Raw genomic sequence first — 18328 nt, forward strand, 5'->3', positions numbered from 1 at the left:
GTAAAAAAAATTTAGTGCTAGCATAGAACTCTCTCTCTTCTTATGTGTTTTATAGGTGAAAATATACTAAAAACCTTTTAATTATAGTGCATTTTGAAATAAGTTCTTTCAACTTTAAATATTTCATTTATACATTCTTAATTTTTTAATTATTTTTTATGAGCTAATTTATTTAACTAAATAAAATAGTATGCTAAATTTAATAGCTCGGTCAGATATTAGTAACTGGTTGTTATTACTTTATTAATAAAAATTAAAAAAATTAAATTCTAACTAAATTACTATTAGATTTAGTAAAATGATTTCAACGGGAAATTAAAATGATTTCAACCTTAGTGTGTGGTTATTAAAATGATTTCAACAGGAAAACATTAGAGTTCACAAATGACATTTTAGCAAGAATTCTTAAAGTTTTATTAGATTCAAATAGCACTTCCGCAAAAAGCAGGCTCCGTATGTGCAACGACCCGATCCACTAGCAACAATAACTCGTTGGGCTCAAACCACCGGCCCAAAATGTTTAAACCCAATTATTATTACTAGTGTGTAGGTTTCATATAAGCTGATCGAAATCAGTATCTTATCCCATCCGATGTGGGACTATTGGGGCGTTACAAATTCCCCCTATTTAGATCCTGACGTCCTCGTCGGGTCCAAACCAGATCACAGACCGGGACCATAATTACCAGACGATGTGAGATTCTAGAGGTGGCTCCTACCGGTTCAAGAGGTGGCTTCCACAAAATCCGTTGGTATAGCACTTTGTCCCGTATAGCACTTAGCTCGTATATTTTCGGCTGGTATTCGGCTTAAATACCAATTGCAACGACCCGACCCGTTAGCAACAATAACTCGTTGGGTCTAAACCACCGGCCTAAAATGCTTAAATCTAGTTATTATTATTAGCGCGTAGAGCTTATATAAACTGATCGAAATCAGTATCTTATCTGATGTGAAACTATTAGGGCGTTACAGTATGGCAATTAAGCTTCTGGGGGCCTGACACTCCAACCTGGGTGCATTGGAGCTTGACATATATGGTAACAAAAATGAGTTAATGTGTGTGTACTTGTGATTCCAAACACTTGCTCTTCTTGAGCCAATCGTGTCCTTGTTTTCATTTGGATTAAGAGATTCTTTTGTATACCCAACTAGGTCTCTGTATCTTTATAAGGTACATCCTTGGCTTGTGAGGAACCCAATTCCCCATGGCTTCAAATATTTTGACCAACTTTGAACGTTGTGTTCAAACTCTGGCGCACACACTTCTATTTTTCTGCAAACTTTAGTTTGGCTTATTAAGTCCAGTAATAAACTAATAAAGGTAAAATGTTGCGGGACCCCCCTCAACTATCGGCTATTCTCAGATAGATCCCACTAGAATTATTATTATTTTTTTTTCAATTAACGCCTTTTCAACATTTTATTATTTTAATTAATCTTTTAGAAAAGTTTGAGTTAGGAATTCGTTTGGCTTAATTGTAAAAGCACTCGATACGGTAAAAATTAAATCTAACCGCTTTCAAATTTAACAAGATTTCTATTTAACTGACGAAAATAATGCAAATCAAGGAAATATAAAACCAATGAAGTGTTTAATCAAAAGAGATGGATGTAGTTAAAATCTCTGTTTCAAAACGGTTGTTGAGAGGGTCTTCATACATTTTCACCTAAGGTAAACTTTGTAAGAGTTAATTATTTGTTAAAAAACAGTTAGATTGGTGAATTATCGCGTTAGAAGTTAGAAGATAGACACAAAATGCCCACCCCAAAGAAAACAAGATCACAAGATTCCAAATTGCCATAAACTGAGCCAATTTAGCTTTCACATCAAGCAATATCTCAAGCCTGATGATTGGCAATTTGGGCACCAGGATTTGTCCATTTACCAATCTAATAACAACCTAAACAGTTATGAGAACCAAAACCTGTCCATCCATGGTGGGCTCTTCGCAACCATGTTTTGCTCCAGCAAATAACGTTCTTGTCAGCTTCTTATGAGATTACGCGGACCCCAATACTCTGTTTGGATCGTCTAATATGGGTGCAAGTTTTTTCGCAGTCGCGTCTGCAGAATGTGGAAATAGATTTTCGACACTCCGTCTGAGCCACCCCCATTAGGGATAGGACAGGACACCAACTTTTGCTCATCTTCTCCGCATGTCTTAATTACCACTAGTAATTCTGGTGATTTGGCTCTTAACTTATCCGTCTCAAAACAAAACAACTGCTGTCGTGTTTACATGCGAATTGGTTTTCATTACAGAAAGGTAGAAGCTTGAGAACCTCCTCACATTCATCTTCTGCACACTGCATAGCAGTTTGATTTCCCAGCATACAAGAAGAGTTAAAACTCTGATATTGTAGTGGCATTGTTATAATACGTAGGAATGGTTGAATTAAAGGTTGCCGATGTTTATGCATATTCATGATAACTATGATGATTCAGTAAATGTTTAATTCTAGATAACACAACTGAATCCACTATCAAACATGAACATAAACTGATTGAAGGGTGGGTGCAGTCAAATGAATCTTTGGTCCCTACTTTGGGCAAAGTATCTCCATCTTTATCTTTTCGGCTTTGTAACCTTCTCTCTCCTTTAAATGTTGCATATACATGAGAGAGAGAGAGAGCCCTTTTTCTCCTGTCATTGTCCCAAAAATCTTCATATTGAAGATGTATACATCACCAAAAGACTAGTGATAGTGAGAGCTTAGTGTACAAGTATGTCTCCCAGTAGTATATTGTAACAGTGAGCACCTTTTCTTACATCTTATTGCCACTACCCTTTAGTCCCCACAGCCATGCTTAGGAGACAAAAGAAGAGCTGCGCAACGGTCCACTGCAGTAAAAGTTATGGCGCCTGATCCCGACGTTGATATCTGATCGAATGGTCATCATCGAAGCTTTTTTGTATCTCTGTGCTGCTGTAATGTACGAAAAATTCTAGAATGCAACGGGTATATTAGTGACGTGGCGTAACAAACCAATCAAATTAATCCTTTTAAGAATATATGTCCCATCATGATTGTAAAAAAATATTTTTATTGTACTTTTGTTTGAAAAGAAGGAATGTGATTGGCTTGTTATTGATGACGTGGTGCAAGTGTGACAGTGTAGAATTCCTCGTAATGTACGTGTAATAAATCAAATTAAGAGAGCACAGAGAAGGTTAAACTTGAATACCTTAACCATTTGTTTACTTGCTTCTATCTGACGATACCTACCTCAAGATATACCTGCCGGTGTGTACAATACCTACTTCGAGATATATCCGCTGGCATGTGCAGATGTTTCTTTATGAAAAGAAATAAACAAATTGTAGCTGTGCTTTTAATCAAAATGTCCAAATAGAATACTTTCGAGTTTTCTGCCGATGTTTTAATTGACAATTTCAATCTTTCTAACTGAAAGTCTTAACACGAAAGATTATTCATATTTAACCCTACTGCGGTAAATAGTCAAGACATCATTACATTAATGATAATATATGCTACTGATTGGCCATAAGTGAAATTTGGATTACATGACCAGTGATTGTATAAATGTCAGAACAAATACATAAAAAAGGAAATCAAAATGGCAAATGCATTTTCAGAAGCAGAACAAGAATCTTGTGAAAAATTTCGTCATAACTAAGATTCATCTCGATTACAAGAAATGCCTGTTGCATAATTGATTCCAAACAGATGTAACATGTCACTGACAAAGCTGCTCATTTTACCGGAGGAAACACTGGTAGTCCTAACATATAAACGCCGTCACGCGCAAATGTTGGCTGAATGTCCGAACCTGTCTGCACGGGTTGTTTTAGCATCCATCGATTTGTTCTGACGAAGAGCGTTCATCCTACCATGGTACGCTTTCGACCTCGCTGTCTCACTGTAAAATGAGGGGAAAAAAATAATTGCATCACAAATGTGGAAGCTTTATATGCTGCCGGTGCAATTCTTATAGACGAAGAGATGAGACTTCAGAGAGAAGAGTTCACAAACCTTGAGCAAGCTTGTTCATTGTGGATGACCATTGCATCGAAGCCTTTCTATATGCAGAGAGTATTTTATCCATCTGGTTCAGTAAATTACAATCAGCATCTTATATGTACAAGGAAAGGATCATTAAGAAGGCTATAATGGCATTTCTGATCCACTCAAGTTAGAGAATATTTTACGTATAATGGCTACTATATTTTTGGAGGTGTCAATTAGTAGTCGGAACAAATTTAGTAGAAGATAATGATTGGAATGAACAAATGGAAAATGCTGCTAATAAAAAGGAATGGATGAGCTTGCTGTAGGTTTCTGGGTTTTCTTTAAATCAAAAAGTTCAAGAAGATTAAAAGAGGATAGAATGATTTATCAATTGGATAAAGTTTGTTTACATCAAAACTTCCACAAATTTATGAATATTCACAGTAATGCCTCATGTTGTATATCAAACTTGTATTAGATGTTCCATCTGCAATTATACAGAGGAGACCACTGTTGTTCGGTTGATGAACCTAAAGTAGAACCAATGCTCTGAAATCATCAGAGTACTTCAAGCAAAATCACAAATTAACCCAGGCAAAAAAAAAAAAAGCATGAATAAAATCTGTAGAAGTATGAGAGTGGTTTAGGAGAGCTTTACCCAAATGCCAAAGAAATAATAACCAAGACCTAGGCTTTGATAGCTCGATGTGATTGGGGAGTTGAAAAGTGCAAATAAATATAAGTGCAAGCAACCGTGTGGTAGGATAATCTTAAAGATAGGACGACGATAAGAAGAAAGGGGGAAATAGAGCTAAATAGTAGTCGAGCTATGGATGTCGGAGACAAATACTGAAAAATAATACATACATAGCTGACATGGAATTCACAGCTACGCTTGTCAATCAACTTTTATCTCAAGAAGGTTCTAAAGATCAATAGGCAATAACTAGTGGAGCCAAATTCAAAATTAAAGGGATAATACTAATAGGAAAGGCAAAAACGTACAACATTCCCACATGATGAATGCATAGATAGCAAAGCTCTCTCTAGAACATACAGATCCACTGCCTTATCCTCAGGGAGAGTTGAATTGAAGCTCAGACCAAAATCAATAAGCACCTGGGAAATGAATAAGTAACACAGAAGTTGTAGATCATCTGTCATTGCAGATTAATAGCCTAAAAATTTATTGTTCATGCATAAAAAGAAAAAAAATTGAAAAAGAAAAACTTGTTAGCATGATATATTACCAGCTGATTGGTCCCACTCTTGACAATCATATTTGATGTCGTCAGATCACCATGAATGAGACCTCCATCATGTAGCTTCCCAATTGCATTCCCTATTTGTGTGGCAATGTCATCCAAGCGTTCGTGAACTAAACCATTCAATCCAAAATCTAAGAGTATTTCTTTCACAGAGGGGCCATTAACATATTCAAAGGTCAGAGTATGCAACAGTGGGTCTACGGCATATAAAACTGGAGTAGGAACACCAAGTCGTCTTGCTTTTGTCATGCAGCGAGCTTCCTGCAGCGGATAAACTATCAAATGTATGACGACGAATCGTTCATCCATACAAACCCACTAGCAACCACATCTTAAAATATGCATGAATGTCTTTAACCGTCTAAAGCATGGAGAAGAAAATAAACTGTATTCAAGCATAATATATTTTTTTCCAGAGCTCAACATAATGTACTTAATTAGTCAATGCCCATAAAAGCGAAATAAAACTGGCTTATATATTAAAAATTGTTAAAAAATTTGAGACGAACTAACCGCATTTAATCGTTTAGTAGTTAACTTTGAGTCCAGCACCGGATGCCTATACTTCTTTGAGAATCGCTCTTTGATGATGCACTTTTGCCCCACAAATATTGATTCAAATACCCTCTGCAAAGAGAGCGAGTCACATGAAAGAAACCAAAGTACAATAAAAGAAACAACATTGAGCCGGTAATATTAACATACAGCTTCTGCCCCCTGCTTCAATAGTACACCGAATTCTTTGTTATGTTCCTCCATATCAATATCCATGGCATAGGATATACACTGAGATAACCAGCTGAGGACGAGAAGAACATCAGTGAAATGCGACAAATTTGTGAAAATAAATGTTTCAGCTTGAACTAATTGAAAAAGTTCAGGATACCGTTCGTAAAAGTGCTCAAGTTCGGAGAGTGTTCATACATTTGTCGCTAAATTAAACATGATGCTAATCAAGCAAAACAGCTTAAGAGGGCTATTAATTAGTCCAATAACAAAATTAAAGCTAAAAAAATATCAAAATACGCAGCTCAGAAACTCTTAGACAAATCACCCAACACAAAGAAGCTATTGGACAAGATGAAAAGTACACTACTTTTGCCAAGATATACATCCAAATAGCCAAAAAAAGGGGGGGAAAATTGGTCATTTTGCGCATTGGAACTAGCCTGATAAATAAAATCCAGTAAAAAATAGATTTTTTTACGCGAGTAAGAGAAAATTAGAGAAAAACAAACTTTGACAGCTAAAAAAATTAATTACAAAGGGAAAAAACGAAGAAAAATTCGGAGGCAAAGAGGTACCTTCGTGGAGTTCTTGCGCGCGCGTACAGAGAGAGTGGAGCGGGGCGTCGCTGGGCGAGGAGAAACCCTAGCAGAGGTAATTTGCGGGAGGTGGCGCATGCGGAGACGTGCGATTTAACGAACGGTGGAGATCGACGGCACGGGTCATTGGACGGTCGATCGAGCGCCTCCGTATGCGCCACCCACCGAAAATGTAATTTAAATTTGTGGTGTTCGCATAAAGCAAATTGTCTAGTGGGCGCCCCACAACCGAGAAGTCGGATCATCAAGCGGTTCTGATCACATCAAGATTCGCAAGAGGGCCATCTGTGGCCGTTCGATTACTCATCAATTTCCCCACGGCTTATTTGGGGGATTTTCTTTCTTTTTTTTTTTTTCCTGTTTTTTCGCTTCCCTTTGCTAATTAGTTTGGGCTCTTCGGCCCAATATTATTTGGTGAAACAACAAAATACGCATACACTCTTCGTAATCTCTTCGCTCCAATCGAAGTAAGGTGCTCTCTCGATCGCGTATGTAATTTTATGTGATATTCTCTGCGAATTTCGTTAGCCTTTTTCATTTCTTTTCCATTTTGTTCTCTTTTTCTAGGGTTCTTAGTTAGGGTTTTTGATCCGTTTAACACCTCAAGAAGATTTTTTTATTATTTTTTATTTAGCAGTTTGCTGACTAACAGCTAGTGTTCGAGGAAACTAAGAGTTAGTATAATCAAATAAACGATTGTTTATGGAGTTTGATTTGAAGGTGTTTGTACAAATACCAACTATTTGAAGAGAACTGTAATTGTTTGTACACAAAATGTGTTTATGTTACTTGTTTTTATTCTTTGTGTGCAATCTATGCTATAGTTCCATTAAACTGGTTGTCGTATTGTTTCAATTTAGACATTTGCTGTGCTTTAGAGTTCCATCTGCGAGTCGAACTAACCACCCCCGTGTAAACTGTTGCTGTTGTAAATTAAAAAGGTCATTTTGAAATGAAAAGGGCAGCCCAATCCTTCCCAATATCTTCGGATGATTCGTCAGACTCAGATTCTGATGACAACACAAGCATCAAACATGGCGGCAAGACTCAGCTTCCTCAATCGTCAAAGGATTTTATGTCGGAAGGTATTCTCTCTCTCTCTCTCTCTCTCTCTCTCTCATTTACATTTTTTTCTCTTTGTTGCATACTTATTTCTATTGACGGAAAGATTGTAAATTTTGATGTTATACTTATTGGACAAGAAGTAGTCATTCTTAATATATAATTTCATTCGAGGGTGGTTCTACGGCAGTAGTAAGGTTGCTTCACTGCCACCCTGCCCACTCGACGCTCTTATATCAAACATCTGCAATGTTTAGGTACTCTTACGAGAGCAGTTCATAGTTTCGTTGGAGTGCAGAACCATGACATAAATTAAGGAACAACAGATAGGAGGCAATTCATAGATAGTGGCTTACCAGCTTGCTAGCTTGTTTAAGAATCGCAAAAAATTACTCCCAAACTAAACCTATTCGAAGATGTCTATCCCCTTATTCCGTCCTAATTCTGCAGGTGCACTGATGAGAAGGGCAGAAATGTATCAAGAGTACATGAAACAAATCCCAATTCCTGCCAAGCGGGGTTCTGTCATCCCGTTCATATCATGGCAGGGGCTGGGCTCATCGTTGAAGCACTTATATGGACAGCCGTTACACTATCTTACTAATGTGCTCTTGCAAGCGTGGGACCAACGCCGAGTTGGGACCGAGGATGAGCCCTGGCGATTTGATACTATTATCCACCCCGTGAAAGCTGAGGCCCTCATCTGGGTCACAGAAGAAGTGCACAGGCTTACAACCTCTGCCCACTGTTTAGCTAAACTATGGGCTTCTGACCCCATGTATCATGCCTATATTGATCCAATTTTCCCCGATTAGTAACACTAACAAGCCTGTCGAACAAAGCGCTTTCACATATCCTTACTTCAACATCGTCATTAGTAGTCGTCTTTAAGTCCTTAGTTTAGTAATGTATATTTCTTCTTTAACATCTTTCTCTGTATTGTGAGCTTGTAAGGGACTAAATTCTGTTTGAAACCAATTTGAGTAATTAACAATGCAAAATTTATAAGCCTTTTTTTTTAATTATTTGAAACCAATGTTAGTACTTAACCATACTGGAGCTTGTTAATGGGAGTATCATTTGGCATGGGGCTTTTGCTTATATACCCTGCAAATCATCTATCTACATACATAACACTGTAAAATCTAAATTTTTATATATGACCCCTTGAAAGGCTGTTTCTTTCAAAAATACCTCTACCTTAAGCTGCAGAATCATCCAATTCATGGGGTAAGTTTTTCTTGCATCTGCAGAGGTAGAGGGAATTTCTGAAAGTACATGTAAGAAACTAAGGTTTTGAAAGGCATATTGAAAATTCAGATTCTGCTGGGTTGTATAAACATAAATAGAGAATTTGGACTTCTGCGGTGATGTTTGACATGGGTTTTAGCTCCATGAACAGCAGCTATTCCCAAAAAGAAGAAGCATGGCGGCATGGACTACGAAGCTTTAAGCAGGCATGGGTATCGAGGTGGACCGTCAGTCTTAAAAGTGCCCCCTCCAAGAGTTGAAGAGAAAGAACAAGACTGGTCCTGGTCAACAGGAAGAGAAAATAATGCTAAAGGAAACACAGCTGAGGAGTCTTATGAAGATCGTGAGCGCACTCGAGCTGCATTGGCTCAAGCCGAGGAGAAGCTAATAGGGGTACAAGCCAACTCGCAGGCGAGCAAGACAGACAAGAAGAACTTATCCTTCTCGCAGAAGGAGAAGAGAAAGAGGGACCTTGGTCAGGCTAGCAGGGGAAAGAACTATGTCGAAGAGGAGAAGAGGCTGTTGCGAGACAGTGGTATCTATTCTGGTTTTGATTCTTGACAATACTAAGAGTGTATTACCTTGTAATTTGTTTTTCTCTAAGGCTTGTGGATTTTTTTTAAAAAAAATCTTCTTGTTGTGTAATTCAGTAGTAGGTATGGTTTCTCTGTGTTTAGGAACTGAAAATATTTGGTGGCATATGTTTACCAATGAGCATAGGATATCTGCATCTAGTTATCTGTGCTGTGGATCGAAGTACCTAATAGAAAGGTTGTGGTGATTAAAAATGGGGCAGCTGGGAGTTGCTCTACTAAGTTGGTGGTTCGACTTCCCCGGAGTCGGTGTTGAAACATTTGTATTTGAGTGTGGCTTCTTCAAATTGCGAAGATAATGCAAAGACTTTTTGCAGGAAAATTTAGCAATCAAAAACCTACGCATAGCAGCTTATTGTTTATTGGCGTTGTGGGGTTGCAATAAAACTTGTGTTGGTTATAGTAAAATGTTTTACTTTTTTCAAACACTTAAACAAAGAAAAATACCCAGATAAATGTATGGAGCATCAACGCTGATCCACAGAGTGAGAGGCAAAAAGGAAAAAGTTTATGTTCCCTTAATCATTAATTAGATCAATCTTGGGAAATACTGTACAAAGAGATCACTTTTTTTCTTTTTTCGCCTGCGGAATTCTACAACTCCCATAGCGAAAGAAGAATAAAATTAACATTTTACAGAAAATTACATATCAAATATGCAATTCCCATGCAGTATTCGATGTCAGAATTATTACCCCAATACTTAAAAAATTGGCCTTTTGCTGCCATTTTTAACAACATTAAGACAGAAAATCCGATCTCATTTTACTATATCAGAATCATTTCCTTCTAAATATTATATATATTCACATTGTAAGTTCTGAAGCAGATGAAAGATCAGAATTCAGATATATTTCGCTAATTCCAATTGAACAACACTAAGCTGCTTCTCCAGTGTATGCTGTTAAGTTCATCATAGCTGTTCTTATCGGGTATCAAGCCCCTCGGAGAACTTTTGATATGGCTCTTATAGTGTTTGGAGTTGTTCTGCAGCAACCTCCAATAAGTGAGGCTCCAGCTTCATGCCATTTACTGACATACGAAACAAAATCTTCCTCTGAAACACCACTTGATGCCTGCATAAAAAGGACGTGCGCATTAGTTGATATGATTTTCCTTTTTAACCTTCTTCTGGATGGTTGAGTGGTTTTGGAATCGAAGTCCTGAAGTTCATGTGCCCATTTCAAGATGGGCTGTAGTTCGCATAGCGTCTGTACATTTTTTTTTTTTTCACGTGTTTTTTAAAGTAGTTCATGTGAGCTTTATTTTGAAGAAACAGATTGTATGCATGGGTAGAGCACTGAGGCTTTTAGGCATATCCTATCTAAAGCTCAAGATGTACTTACCACCCATTCCTTTTTGTGAGCATCGTAGCTCTCACCGCTGTTTGGATAGATCAAAATTGGCTTATCAGTAACCTGTTTAGTAAGGAAATCAAAGTTGCATTAGACAGAGTATGGGAGGATGCCAAGCACAATAAGTCCCATTTTGGTTTAATCATCAACCACAGCAAGTTATAGAAGAGAAAGATCATTATTTCTCTAATCATATCAGTATTGTATTGTCAACTACAGAAAATCAGACAGAAAGGATGTGGTAAATATTTTCTCAGTTATATTCGAGAAAAGAAATTTGTTGCATAAAATAAAAGGTCAGGTTGAGCTAGTAGTACCTTACAAATAGATAGAATCAAATCGTGAATAAATCTTGGGGGAGTGCAGTTGATTCCTAGTGCAACAGTATTCACACATGAATCAGCAATAGAAGCACAATCAATCAAAGAATCTCCACTAACGACATTAATCCCATCCTTTGAGTTAAAAGAAAACCATGCTGGAATCTTTATATTACATTCCTCTAGTAGTTCAACATATGCCTGCAAAAGCACAATTAGTATAGCAATTGCACGAGTTATATTTAGCAAAATACCATGAAATTCAATATTCAGTTTCTTGTGCTACAAAATATATAACAGCCAGAGTCAGATGCTGTACAATGAGAAAAAAGAAAGTTCTAGACCAAGATCAATGCAACAAACTTGTTAGAATCCATCTAGAAATTACATTACAATGAAAAGTATCACTTACAATGTACAGAAAACTAATTCGGTACAGATTAAATAATAAGTGTCAGCATTAACCCGAACATTAATCTAAACAAAAGTTTTTTAGAGAAAAGGAAGGGCATGAGCTGAACAATAGTTAAAAAGGGTGACAGGACAGGTACTTTAGTTTTGATTAGCATCTGAAGTATTAAGTGTTTTGATTTTTTTTCTTTTAAAAGAAAAGGTAAACTGTGCAGAGTTCTTGGATGGAGATTTAGGTAGAATCCACAAAATGACAGCCATAACTCAATGCAACAATACAAGAGATGAACAAAAGGCAAGTCACTTAGTACCTGTGTTTCTATTTTATTTGGAATTGTTTCAAAAGCGATAATATCAGGCCCTGCCTCTGAAATAACCTGAAGCCTTCTCTTGTGGAACTCTTTGAGAACATCCAGAGTAACCTCCTCGCCATAATCACCACTGATACAGTATTTGATACAGACATGAGAGAGAGAGAGAGAGAGAGAGAGAGAGATATTCTGTAGTATCAGAAATATCTAACCTATATTCAGAACCATCCGCTAAATATGCTCCATAACTCCCAATAGATGCTGCAATCAGTATTGGACGGTTTTTGAAGTTAGTTTTCTCTTGGTTGGCATCAGCAGAAGCTTTTGAACATTTTTCTAGAAATTCATCACGTGCTTCAACTGCGATTTCAACACTTCTCCGCAAGAATGTTTCACTTTCCTCCCTTGAAAATCCCCTAGACTCAAAGCCCTGAATGGTAGCCTGCCTCATGCAGAATGGCCACACTTATACCTGCCCTTGAGATGTTGTTGCCCGAGAAATAAGAGTAAAAGATAAAGTACCTGATACGATGCTGTAATTAGAATATTAGCGCCTGCTTCAAGGTAGTCCAAGTGAACCTGTTTCAGTAATATTACAATGTTATGATAAGGAAAAGAGTGCATAGGATGAAGACGGAGAACAAAATTGTGCTTGAGAAAATTGTTGAATACACTTGCTATTCATATAAAAAAGCCAATGTTACTTAAAAAAAAACGAGCAGTACGATGGAACTTAAGAAGCAGAGTTCAGGCATTCAGCTACAAGCTGGAAGCTGAAGTGGACTTTTGGACTTCAAAAGCAAAAGTACTAATTTGAAGCTTATTGTTCTACTTCTATAAAATGTTGTTGGAGTTATCTTCATTAAAAAGAATAATAGAAAAGTGAAAAGGCCAAAACTAAAAATAAGGACTTCTCAATTGTCTCTACTCAAATAGCACTTCTGCAAAAGCTCCACTGTGCGCCAAATATGCACACTGACGAACTTTTGTTTTGCGAAACAAGAGATTTCAGTTTTTTTTCTTTTCTTTTTTTGTGCGTATTTAAGTATTGAAGTTTCCATTATCAACATGGCAATTTTCTGCTGCCTACCTAAACTCTAAACTTGGTCATTCGATGACTAGGTAGGTAAAAGAGGGCCATGATTGTTTAACAGAGTACATTGATCGATCAAAATTAACCAGCTCATTCTCTCTGACAAAAGTATTTGTTAAATACAAATTGCTCGTTAGTCCATCTATGAGACTAAAGCGCTTAATTTGCAATGTGCAAACATAAAGCTAATAGCAATTACCTAATTTATTTTTATGAAGAGGATTTGCTTTATTCACTATTCTCAGAAATCGAAATATTCAAACTTTGTTGCAAAGTTTAACACCTCGTCCTAGAAGCACCAAACCAAATCCTGCGTATGATATGATTGACTTTAAAAAAAAAAAAAAAGATTACAAAATAAACAAAAACAATTGCTTAGAAACACCTGCATTCGCTATCTAAAAACCAAAATAAATCTACAGCACCGAGAAAACACAAAAAGATTTGAACTTTATAGCAGAATTAAACACCTAATCCTACGAGCACCATCCAAACGATTGATTTAGTTTTTTTTTTTTAAAAAAAAAGATTAAAATGAACAAAAAGCACTTGTTTAAAAGAAGCTGCGTTTGCTATCCAAAGACCAATTCAGTTCAAAGCCCTAAAAGATTCAAACTTAGGCAAGAGATCATATGGAAGAAGAGGGAAAATGCCTTTTTGATGAGATCGGGGGTGGTGAAGAGGCACTTGGAGCTCCATAGCGCGTCCTTGATATCCGCGCCGTTCGCCTCGAGCTCCGTCGCGAGCCCACCGTCGATCACGGCGCACCCCCCTGTCTCGCGGAGGAACTCCCTCATCAGAGCCCTCGGATCCTCCACCCCGAATCCCATCACCCTCCGTCGAGAGAGAACGATAGTGAGCTACCCCTCCACCAAAATGCTCTTTACCATGGGGTTGGATTAAAATGTTGTTCTTCTCTTTTCTGGGGTGTTTGTTAGGACTAAAATGAGGCTACGTTCGATGTACCGGCACTAAAGTTGGTTAAGACGTGGCGATTGATTGAATAGCTGGCGTCCAGATGCAATGTACCTGGAGTAGAGAAGGTTAAAAATTAATTGTCATTACACAATTACAATTACTGCTATAATAAGCCTATAATAATTGTCATTTCTCAGCTTAACATAAGCTTTGGTATATTTACTATTGATTACCTGAATTTTTCATCAGAAATAATATCCACTACCATGTATAGTTATAGTTATCCTAATTATGTTCATTTCTCTGAGAGAGAGAAGAGACAAGAGAACAAGGGAATTGGATGGTACGTGATTCAAGTTTTCGTTTTTCTGTTTTAAATTGTAAAATTTATTACTCTTTTTTCTTTTTTCGGAAGATCAAGTTAAAGGCTATTTACCTTCTACATCAAGCTTTAGATCATCAAGTGCTTATTGTTATAGGTTGGAACTTAACATCCACCAACATAATTGAACTGACGATACTGCAACAATTATGTTTTTAACATGCAAAGATATCTTTTCAAAATGGACACACTGGGATAAGATGTCCTTATTTACTAGACAATTTAGTTATCAAGTTTGAATGACAAAATTGACGGCAGATATGGGAATCTTGTTAGATTCCTTTCATATGATCCCAATTTCAACTCTACTCTCAGCAAGGATGGAAGGCAACTGGAATTATTCTAGGCATATTTTAAGTGCCAAAGGGATTATTCCATTCCATCTTTTATTCTTTGGCCTTAGTTAAGCAATCCACTTTAGCTAGTAACCTCTCAATCATCCCACTCGGCAATAATGGCTCTTCAAATAGATAGAGAGACACAATTTTCAAATTACAGCTGTAAAAAAAGAAACACATCCATCATCGATGGTTTCCTCTCGCTAATCTCAAAGATCAGGCTGTTAAAGAGAATAAAAAAGGATAAATTATCAACTAATGTAGAAGCAAGAGTCCAATATCGCGAGAACAACAATGGCGAAAAAGGTACACAGAAATAAAAGAGGAATGGGAAGCATCAAGAAGTTTAAAAAAGTGCTTATCATATATACTACAAAGCATCACAGGTAGAAGCACCCACAGCCCACATGACTAATAGTGATGGCTCTTGATGTTCTAATATCCACCATTTTGAGTTTAGGTAAAATAGTTTACTTCTCATTGAAAGGTTAAAGATTCACAATTCACGAAGCCTCTTCTGAGAATAAGAAATTTAATCCCTACATAACACCCAATAAATCTGACAATATATATAATATTAAGGTGCCACTAGCTTATTGAGCATTCTCATCATGAATGTCGACATCACAAATGCACCAACTGCAACCAGAGGAGCTCATAATTAGTATATTGTCTTGTCTCAGAAAGTAAACACACAGTTTTGGAACGAAAAAAAATACAATAAACAACATATACGAAGTTACCATCCCTTCAGCTACTTAAAAATATGTAGACTGAGAGAAGCAAACTTCGAACCACGGATAGGATAATAAATCATCATTAGAATCCTTTGTTGTAAATAAAAGAAAGGAACTGTAAAATGATATCTTATGGACCACGAGCAGGATTAAAGCAGAAGCATCCGCCGGCCTTATCTTCAGGTATCATACCACCGCCCCGACTGGTGTCGATTGCCTCCAAGAGCCTCACCACTTCATGCATCTCCAGCCGTTTGTGTGGGTTCGAGTCCCAACACTTTCTCATAATGTTTGCCAGCGAGTTTGGGCAGCAGCGTGGGATTTCAGGCCTTAAATTCTGCCAAGAAAATTATTAGGGTAAGTTAGATGACAATAATCGTGCAAACTAGCTTGTGACTCATGCATCTAAAATCTAATAAAAAAAATATACGCATGGCATTAAAATATTAATCGACCATTAATAAACTTTAATCGTGCAGAAAATCAAGGGAAATATAAGAAGGGGTAATGAGAATTACTTGTCGAACAACTGCTGAGGATACTTCAGCAAAGGTTAAATCTGGGTATGGCATGTCACAGCAGTAGATCTCCCATAAGCATATGCCAAAGCTGTAAACATCACAGCTTCTGTCGTATGGCTTACCTTCAAGGACCTACAAATGCTGACACAGTTAGAACTGCTTCAACTGCTTAATCACCCAAAACATTAAAAAATAAAATAATAATAATATTATTATTAATAAGTAAATAAATAAATAATTACAGCTACTCAAATTATATCATTTCCCATGCATTAGCAGAGAGTTAAAGAAATGTAGAAGTACATTGAACAGAATTATTCTGATCTGAACTCAAAGCCGTATCATTACATTTAAACATCTTTTATACAGAAAGAATACTTGTCAAAAAGATGGAAAGGGAGCACCTCTGGAGCCATGTATCCAAGTGTGCCAGTTTCGCCAGTCATGTCCTTGGGATTCTGTGCCTCCACACGAGCGACACCAAAATCAGCAATTTTGAGAGTTCGGTGAGTATCTAAAAGCATGTTCTCAGTCTTCACATCGCGATGCACGATTTTTTCCGAATGTAGATAGCTCAATCTGCAAATAGAACAGCATGGACTTTACATTCATTTTTGCCCTGTAAGTGGAAAACAAACTAACAAATTATTAACTTGAAGCTCACCCTCTTGCAAGGTCCAAAGCAAGTTGGATCACGATCTTGTAAGCAAGTTTCTTCCGTCGATTTCTAATTAAGTAATTCTTCAATGTTCCACCAGCAAGATACTCAACAACAACACAACATGCTCTGGTGGGCAAGGAAATTTGCCTATTGCTTGCAGTGTTTTCTTGTGGAATCCTCAATTCAGATGTTCCCATCGATGCCCCCACAAACTTCAGAAGTAAATAAATAAAAAGATCATTTAATAGCAACAAAAAAGGTTAAATACTTCACTAAAGAATAAAGCTTAAAGCAAAATCAGACAGCAGGAACAAACAACTAATGCACTCTCCTCTACAAACACATCGAGCTAATAATTTGTGTATAAATTTTCGTGATCATATGATTCACAAGTGTCAAGCACAACTTATGCAACATTTATAATAAATCAGAAGAAGTTCTTACTCTAGTAACATTTGGATGGTCAAGCTTATGCCAAACAGCAACCTCCTTACGAAAAGATGCTCGACATTCGGCAGTAAAAGCATCTGTGACAACCCCATCTTGCCCCCAGTCCAACAATTTCACTATAATACGGCAGCATAATTAATTACACAGTATTGTTGGAAAGAATTATTAATATACTATCAATAGAGACACCTAAAAGAGACTCTTTCAAACGATTTTTTTTTAATAAAGAGACTAAGAAAGTTCAATCAGAAACAAGACCTCTGGTGTTAATTTACAAAGACACAACACAAAGTAAGCAATAAATAATAGATGGAAAAAACACTAGAGCATGCGATAATTTGATAGCAGAAAGCATAAAACAGAAGGATGAATAGTTTTTATCACTGAGGTGGGTCAAATATTAAAGAATGTTGGCTTGATCTAGATAGGCTATTGAATAATAAATTTCAAAATTACATCAAAATTAATCAAGTGAGGAACTTGCTTTAGATAGGCTAATTGGATGGCTATTGAGACTTTCATTTTTTGGATGCCCACCAAGATATATCCCACAGTTACATAATTCCAGTATAAACCACAACAATAAGCCATTCCTTATTGGTAGCATAGACATAAATAAAAAGGTTTAAGATAAAACGAATCGAAACATCAAAACATAACAACACGAACTAATATGAAGCAATTACACAGTAAATGGCATAAGTATGTTGAGTGGAGATATGAAACAAACTTCCATAGTTCTTGAGCCTGGAGAAACTATTACGTACCTGCAACATCTTGGCCATCATAGGTTCCCCGAAACACAGTACCATAAGTCCCTTGTGCTAATACATATCGTATATCCAGTTTAGATAGATCGATTCCCCACTCTTCCTTGTGTTTCTTCTGAGAAGCACTGTTATCCTCCATCCACACCTTAGAGAGTTTCTTCTCCAGCTGTATATCCAACTGCCTTAGATCAATCTTATCAGCTCGGTAGAACATCTCCTCACCATGAAAGCTTCCGAAACCCCTCAGTTTCGATTCCTCTCCCCCCTCCTTTTTCCGAGGTGTGATTCCTGCAATCGCAATCTCTTCTCCTCTCTTCGCATCCATGTCGCTGTTCAATTAAGCCCTTCTCTTTTCTCAATGAGCTGTTAGAAAACCTAATAAAAATCTCTCCTTCACCACACCATTCTTTGATCCGAAAGCCCTGAGGTGTCAAATTTCCTCACAAAATCTCTTCTTTAGGCAAAAAAAAAAAAAAAAAAAAAAACTAAAAGTACAGTAAATACCAATTAAAAACCGAAATTTCGCGATAAATGACAATAATTGATCCAGGAAACAAATCTAGAATAATAATGTGGCAAAAATAGGT

General features: G+C 37.0%; 4 protein-coding genes across 11 annotated transcripts in view; 1 reads left to right on the forward strand and 3 right to left on the reverse strand.

Annotated features, from left to right (window-relative positions):
• On the reverse strand, positions 3482 to 6656 carry LOC109721351 (EKC/KEOPS complex subunit bud32). The gene is made up of 7 exons (XM_020248914.1): positions 6548 to 6656; positions 5949 to 6042; positions 5757 to 5870; positions 5226 to 5504; positions 4981 to 5094; positions 4000 to 4072; positions 3482 to 3886 (listed from the first exon to the last, which is right to left on the reverse strand). Exons 2-7 carry the CDS (start codon positions 6012 to 6014, stop codon positions 3849 to 3851), a joined length of 684 nt encoding a protein of 227 aa, XP_020104503.1. The 5' UTR covers positions 6015 to 6042; positions 6548 to 6656; the 3' UTR covers positions 3482 to 3848.
• On the forward strand, positions 6857 to 9796 carry LOC109721352 (protein RDM1). Of its 5 annotated transcripts, none has more exons than XM_020248919.1 (3): positions 6857 to 7056; positions 7510 to 7653; positions 8081 to 8666. In XM_020248919.1, the coding sequence occupies exons 2-3, from the start codon at positions 7521 to 7523 to the stop codon at positions 8443 to 8445; spliced, it is 498 nt and encodes a 165-aa protein (XP_020104508.1). In that variant the 5' UTR covers positions 6857 to 7056; positions 7510 to 7520; the 3' UTR covers positions 8446 to 8666. The 5 variants fall into 5 exon arrangements, with proteins under 5 accessions (XP_020104508.1, XP_020104506.1, XP_020104505.1 ...); XM_020248917.1 differs by lacking the exon at positions 8081 to 8666 and adding an exon at positions 9033 to 9796 and having other exon boundaries at positions 6910 to 7035; XM_020248916.1 differs by lacking the exon at positions 8081 to 8666 and adding an exon at positions 9033 to 9796 and having other exon boundaries at positions 6919 to 7040.
• LOC109721818 (homocysteine S-methyltransferase 2-like) lies at positions 10175 to 13905 on the reverse strand. Its single transcript, XM_020249612.1, has 7 exons — positions 13618 to 13905; positions 12394 to 12450; positions 12084 to 12313; positions 11872 to 12001; positions 11147 to 11350; positions 10821 to 10892; positions 10175 to 10550 (listed from the first exon to the last, which is right to left on the reverse strand). Exons 1-7 carry the CDS (start codon positions 13792 to 13794, stop codon positions 10410 to 10412), a joined length of 1011 nt encoding a protein of 336 aa, XP_020105201.1. The 5' UTR covers positions 13795 to 13905; the 3' UTR covers positions 10175 to 10409.
• Positions 15149 to 18328, reverse strand: part of LOC109720924 (serine/threonine-protein kinase STY17-like) — a 3598-nt gene continuing 418 nt past the window's right edge. The window contains exons 2-7 of one of the 4 annotated variants that reach the window (XM_020248290.1): positions 17739 to 18116; positions 16966 to 17087; positions 16525 to 16733; positions 16265 to 16439; positions 15858 to 15992; positions 15149 to 15676 (exon numbers count right to left, since the gene is read on the reverse strand). In XM_020248290.1, the coding sequence (XP_020103879.1) occupies positions 15470 to 15676; positions 15858 to 15992; positions 16265 to 16439; positions 16525 to 16733; positions 16966 to 17087; positions 17739 to 18066 (1176 nt within the window). In that variant the 5' untranslated portion in view covers positions 18067 to 18116 and the 3' untranslated portion in view covers positions 15149 to 15469. Of the gene's footprint in view, positions 15677 to 15857; positions 15993 to 16264; positions 16440 to 16524; positions 16734 to 16965; positions 17088 to 17738; positions 18196 to 18328 lie in introns of all 4 variants that reach the window. The other 3 variants (XM_020248287.1, XM_020248289.1, XM_020248288.1) reach the window with 3 other exon arrangements.

Source organism: Ananas comosus, linkage group 15, assembly GCF_001540865.1.
Source record: "Ananas comosus cultivar F153 linkage group 15, ASM154086v1, whole genome shotgun sequence".
Lineage (NCBI taxonomy): Eukaryota > Viridiplantae > Streptophyta > Magnoliopsida > Poales > Bromeliaceae > Ananas > Ananas comosus.

Excerpts from the sequence above, each read along its gene's own strand:
- LOC109721352 (XM_020248917.1), top strand. The coding sequence starts at position 7,521 with ATGAAAAGGGCAGCCCAATCCTTCCCAATATCTTCGGATGATTCGTCA. Across the intron at positions 7,654-9,032 it reads AAAGGATTTTATGTCGGAAG|CAGCTATTCCCAAAAAGAAG; the intron begins GTATTCTCTCTC and ends CTCCATGAACAG.
- LOC109721818 (XM_020249612.1), bottom strand. The coding sequence starts at position 13,794 with ATGGGATTCGGGGTGGAGGATCCGAGGGCTCTGATGAGGGAGTTCCTC. Across the intron at positions 12,314-12,393 it reads TAATTACAGCATCGTATCAG|GCTACCATTCAGGGCTTTGA; the intron begins GTACTTTATCTT and ends TGCATGAGGCAG. Across the intron at positions 10,551-10,820 it reads CTCACAAAAAGGAATGGGTG|GCATCAAGTGGTGTTTCAGA; the intron begins GTAAGTACATCT and ends CTTTTTATGCAG.
- LOC109721351 (XM_020248914.1), bottom strand. The coding sequence starts at position 6,014 with ATGGATATTGATATGGAGGAACATAACAAAGAATTCGGTGTACTATTG. Across the intron at positions 5,871-5,948 it reads TGAAGCAGGGGGCAGAAGCT|AGGGTATTTGAATCAATATT; the intron begins GTATGTTAATAT and ends CTCTCTTTGCAG. Across the intron at positions 5,095-5,225 it reads AGAGTGGGACCAATCAGCTG|GTGCTTATTGATTTTGGTCT; the intron begins GTAATATATCAT and ends TTCATTTCCCAG.